Genomic DNA, 5,932 nt, shown 5'->3' on the forward strand with positions numbered 1-5,932 from the left:
TTTTAAGTAAAGAAACAGATAAGTAACTTTTTTCCCCTTTATTTACTGTTTTTTTTATATTGACTTGCTTTGTCGATATATGTGCTTTGCTGTGTGTGTGTGTGTGTGTGTGTGTGTGTGTGTGTGTGTGTGTGTGTGTGTGTGCTCGTGCTCGTGCTCGTGCTCGTGCTCTAATAAAGGAGGTGTGTGTTGTTAAAGGGGGAGGACCCATTCAGCAGGGTCACCGAAAAGGGAAACAGTCTCAGAAAAAACAAAAAAAGTTGTGTGTCTCTGTTTCTGTCTGTGTGTGTTACCGTGTGTGTGTTTCTGTGGTTCTGTGACACGGAGGAGGTGAACACTTCTCCCCCGGTTTCCTACAGCTTCTAACGGGAAGATGGCGCGGCTTGGCGGCCGTGCCACGTCCCGGTTCCCCGGAGAGATGGTCCAGATCTCCCGGTGGTGCTGCTGCCTGCTCGTGCTCTGCTCCCCGGTGCACGCGGGACTCTACACCCCCTCGGACCAGATCTTCGTGCTCAGTCCGCAGAACGTGGAGCCGGTTCTGGTGAACTCTACCGCCGCCGTGCTGACCGAGTTCTACGCGTCATGGTGCGGCCACTGCATCGCCTTCTCCCCGGTGTACCGGAGCCTGGCGAGGGACATCAGAGGTGAGGAGCTGCGGGAGGCACGGAGAGTTGGAGGAAGTACTGTCAGTACTGAAGTACTCAGATATAAGTAGAAGTACTCAGATCTTGAGTAAAAGTACAAATACTCAGATCTTGGGACATCAGAGGTGAGGAGCTGCTGGGAGTCACGTAGAGTGGAGGAACAAGTACTGTGTTTACTGAAGTTCAAGTACTGTCTGTACTGTCTTTACTGAGGTAGAAGTACTGTCTTTACTACTGTCTTTACTGAAGTAGAAGTACTGTCTGTGCTGTCTTTACTGAAGTAGAAGTACTGTCTGTACTGTCTTTACTGAAGTAGAAGTACTGTCTTTACTACTGTCTTTACTGAAGTAAAAGTACTGTCTTTACTGAAGTAGAAGTACTGTCTTTACTGAGGTAGAAGTACTGTCTGTACTGTCTTTACTGAAGTAGAAGTACTGTCTTTACTACTGTCTTTACTGAAGTAGAAGTACTGTCTTTACTGAAGTAGAAGTACTGTCTGTGCTGTCTTTACTGAAGTAGAAGTACTGTCTGTACTGTCTTTACTGAAGTAGAAGTACTGTCTTTACTACTGTCTTTACTGAAGTAAAGTACTGTCTTTACTGAAGTAGAAGTACTGTCTTTACTGAGGTAGAAGTACTGTCTGTACTGTCTTTACTGAAGTAGAAGTACTGTCTTTACTACTGTCTTTACTGAAGTAGAAGAACTGTCTTTACTGAAGTAGAAGTACTGTCTTTACTGAAGTAAAAGTACTGTCTTTACTACTGTCTTTACTGAAGTAGAAGTACTGTCTTTACTGAAGTACTGTCTTTACTGAAGTAGAAGTACTGTCTTTACTGAAGTAGAAGTACTGTCTTTACTGAAGTAAAAGTACTGTCTTTACTACTGTCTTTACTGAAGTAGAAGTACTGTCTTTACTGAAGTACTGTCTTTACTGAAGTAGAAGTACTGTCTTTACTGAAGTAAAAGTACTGTCTTTACTACTGTCTTTACTGAGGTAGAAGTACTGTCTTTACTACTGTCTTTACTGAAGTAGAATAACTGTCTTTACTGAAGTAGAAGTACTGTCTTTACTGAAGTAAAAGTACTGTCTTTACTACTGTCTTTACTGAAGTAGAAGTACTGTCTTTACTGAAGTACTGTCTTTACTGAAGTAGAAGTACTGTCTTTACTGAAGTACTGTCTTTACTGAGGTAGAAGTACTGTCTTTACTGAGGTAGAAGTGTCTTTACTGAAGTACTGTCTTTACTGAAGTAGAAGTACTGTCTTTACTGAAGTAGAAGTACTGTCTTTACTGAAGTAAAGGTACTGTCTTTACTGAAGTAGAAGAACTGTCTTTACTGAAGTAGAAGTACTGTCTTTACTGAAGTACTGTCTTTACTGAAGTAGAAGTACTGTCTTTACTGAAGTAGAAGTACTGTCTTTACTACTGTCTTTACTGAAGTAGAAGTACTGTCTGTACTGTCTTTACTGAAGTAGAAGTACTGTCTTTACTGAGGTAGAAGTACTGTCTGTACTGTCTTTACTGAAGTAGAAGTACTGTCTTTACTGAAGTAGAAGTACTGTCTTTACTGAGGTAGAAGTACTGTCTTTACTACTGTCTTTACTGAAGTAGAAGAACTGTCTTTACTGAAGTAGAAGTACTGTCTTTACTGAAGTAAAAGTACTGTCTTTACTACTGTCTTTACTGAAGTAGAAGTACTGTCTTTACTGAAGTACTGTCTTTACTGAAGTAGAAGTACTGTCTTTACTGAAGTAGAAGTACTGTCTTTACTGAAGTAAAGGTACTGTCTTTACTGAAGTAGAAGAACTGTCTTTACTGAAGTAGAAGTACTGTCTTTACTGAAGTAGAAGTACTGTCTTTACTGAAGTAGAAGTACTGTCTTTACTGAAGTAAAGGTACTGTCTTTACTGAAGTAGAAGAACTGTCTTTACTGAAGTAGAAGTACTGTCTTTACTGAGGTAAAAGTACTGTGTTTACAGAGGTAGAAATACTCAGGTCTTGTACTTGAGTAAAAGTAGAAGTACTCAGATCTTGTACTTGAGTAAAAGTAGAAGTACTCAGATCTTGTACTTGAGTAAAAGTAGAAGTACTCAGACCTTGTACTTGAGTAAAAGTAGAAGTACCAGAGTGTAGGAATACTCTGTTACAGTAAAAGTCCTGCATTCAAAATGTTCCTCAAGTAAAAGTAGAAAAGTATTATCATCAAAATATAGTGAAAGTAGCGACAGTAAAAGTAGTCATTGTGCAGATTGGTCCATTTCAGAATAATATATATGATATGTTTTATAATGATTGATCATGAAAGTGTTCTCAAAGCTGGTAAAGGTGCAGCTAGTTTGAATGACTTTGTATACTGCAGGGTAGCTTGTGGATTTACTCCAGGAGGAACTAAAGTCTGATTTAACACTTGATTATATTTCACATCATTCATCCACATCTGTAAAGTAACTAAAGGTATTACATACATGTAGTGGAGTAAAATTACACCATTTACCTCTGAACTGTAGAGGAGTAGAAGTACACAGTAGCATTATGTTAACATACTCAAATGAAGTACAAGTACCTCAAAATTGTACCTAGTAAATGTACTTAGTTACTTTACACCTCTGAGAGCCAGTTTATAAACAGGGTTGTCAGAGTTACTTTAGAAATGTATTCCATTACAATTACTAGGTACTTGTATACAAGTAATCTAATCTGAGTATCACAATGTAAAAGTAATCTGATTACTTTCTGTTACTTTTGCATTACCTCAACATCAAATGCAATGCAAATAAATACAAGCGAAAATAAATATGAATGTTTACTGAAGTGTGTTACGCAAGACCAGTGGTGGGAAAAGAATGTGTGTGTACCCCATGAGTGTGTGAGGCCTCCTGCCATCATCAGAAACTTTGCCCACCTCTTAATTAAATAATATAATCTTCCTCGTCTTCCTCACGGCTCTGTGGTATTTCGTTGGGCTGCAGGATGTGACCATGGAGAGCTTTTATAACACAAACAGTCATTACATCACGCTCTGATAAGCAGAAACAGCTCCTCACACTGTTCTCATGCAGATGAGAATGAAGCACAGGGAGGTGTAACGAGGACACGATAAGTCATGACGGGACAGCTGGGTACATTTGAGAGGTCATTAGTCACGGGCCAAAAGAAACAAGCTATGGTAATCTGTTAAGTAGCGCCTTCCATAATATATCAATCACTCAGAAAGAATATTAGGAAACCATGATGGTCAGCCCCTGTTGTGTGTTGATATACTGAAGTGCATAGACACCACAAGACCCCCCCCCCCCCCCCCCCCCCCCCCCCCATATCATTGTGATGAGTTTATATTTATGTTTTAAAGTATTTCCTGTGTTGTGTGTGTGATGCAGAGTGGAAGCCGGCGGTGGCGCTGGCGGCGGTCGACTGCGCTGCCGAGGAGAACCGGAAGCTGTGCGCGGGATACAGCATCAGAGCGTATCCCACCGTGAAGGTACACACACACACACACACTCACTCACTCACTCACTCACTCACTCATTCATTCATTCACTCACTCACTCACTCACTCACTCACTCACTCACTCAGTCATTAGATGTCAATAATGTCTGTAGTGTGTGTTTTCTTTAACAGTTGATTTAAAGAGGCCTTATTCTCCTTCTTGTGGTGTTAGTAGAGTAGGGCCTCTTTAAATGTACTCAACATGAAATGAAACGTTAAAAGATTGGTACAGTTCGTGGACTTTTAATTAATGTTACAAAAATGATCACTCCGTCTAAATCGCAATTGCAATATCGGTCTAAAATAATCGCAATAAGTTGTTGTTTCCAAATCGTCTGCAGTTGTGTATTTTCTAGTGGGAAGTTGTCAACAAATATATTATTTTATTAACGTGGGCTACGGCATCAGAGCGTATCCCACCGTGAAGGTACACACACACACACACACACACACACACACACACACACACACAGGGTATAAACTGTTATTATATCTACACAGGAACACACACACCGCTGCCTTCATGACTCCCTTATTGAAGCAGAAGAGCTGCAGAGGGTAAACAAAGACTCAGACAAACAGCTGAGGCCTTAGGTAAACATGAGAGCTTTTAGTGCAACACTTAAAGGGGACCTATCATACAAAATGCACTTTTGTACGTCTTTTCTACATGAATATGTGTCCCCGGTGTTCCAGGGAACTCACCAAGTGTCAGAAAACACAACCCTCTCTATTTTCCTCCATACCCAAATCTCTAAAAAAGGGGCTGCAACGGATCTGATAAAAACTGATCCAGATTTGAACACTGTCCTGACGTCAGGACGGTGGCGCTACGGCTATTGGGCCAACTCCACCAATCAGGAGGAGACAGCCACGGCCATTGCCGTTCGAAAGCGCTGGAGACGCTGTAGTACATATGCCAGGCCTGTAGATGGTGCTGTTCTCACTGAATCTGCCTTTGCAAAAACAGAGCTAACATTTTTCAAATTGAGCGAAATGAGGCATGGCTAAAATGCATGATCTGTTTGGTATTTTGAAAAAAAAAAAGTATAAATATGCCTTATATAGGTATGGTCCTACACTATATTATTATAATATAGCATGATAGGTCCACTTTAAAGTAACTAGTATCTGAAAGGACATCAGGAATGTCCACAGTGTTCCTCCAACAGGTCGAGACCTCTGTCTTAAACTCTGATGCGTTATGTTTGATTTGGATTAGCACATAGGCTATTAAAGGGTTAATAAGTCATTTTTAGATATGAAAGATTTATTTAACGTGTTTTCCCAGCTGAGTGATTTGTGCACGCTCAGCAGAAACACATCGTCTATCTGCTGAGTCAGCAGAGAGAGTTTCAGAGAAACAAAGATCCTTCTGTCTGAACAACGAAGGCTTCACATCTGCCACTGGTTGACCCCCCCCTAAACCTCCGAACATGGTTCTTCCTCCTCATCCTCTTCTTCCTCCTCTTCCTCTCTCCACTTCCTGTAACCATGTCACCAGCAGGTCTCCCTTGAAAAACAGATGGGATTCACCTGATTAAAATAAAGGTTTGAAATTAAATGAAAAGGTCTCTCTCTCTCTCTCTGCAGTTCTTCCACGCTTACTCCAAAGCTGACTCCACAGGAAAGGCTTTCAAAGGTAACACACACACACACACACACACACACACACACACATTTACTGACCCATATATATTTCATTTTATTTGTATTTATTATATTTTGTATTTGACATTCACATTTCTATTTTATAATTGGATTATCAATGTTTTACAAGACACACTCACACTCACACAC

The 5,932-nt window shown here is 40.4% G+C and overlaps 1 protein-coding gene across 1 annotated transcript in view; it reads left to right on the forward strand.

Moving 5' to 3' along the window:
* Nucleotides 1–232: 232 nt before the first annotated feature.
* Nucleotides 233–5,932, forward strand: part of qsox1 (quiescin Q6 sulfhydryl oxidase 1) — a 54,628-nt gene continuing 48,928 nt past the window's right edge. The window contains 3 exon segments of the mRNA XM_034149680.1: nucleotides 233–644; nucleotides 4,023–4,123; nucleotides 5,726–5,774. Of these exon segments, the coding sequence (XP_034005571.1) occupies nucleotides 374–644; nucleotides 4,023–4,123; nucleotides 5,726–5,774 (421 nt within the window). The 5' untranslated portion in view covers nucleotides 233–373.

Source organism: Trematomus bernacchii, unplaced genomic scaffold, assembly GCF_902827165.1.
Source record: "Trematomus bernacchii unplaced genomic scaffold, fTreBer1.1, whole genome shotgun sequence".
NCBI classification, from domain to species: Eukaryota; Metazoa; Chordata; class Actinopteri; order Perciformes; family Nototheniidae; genus Trematomus; species Trematomus bernacchii.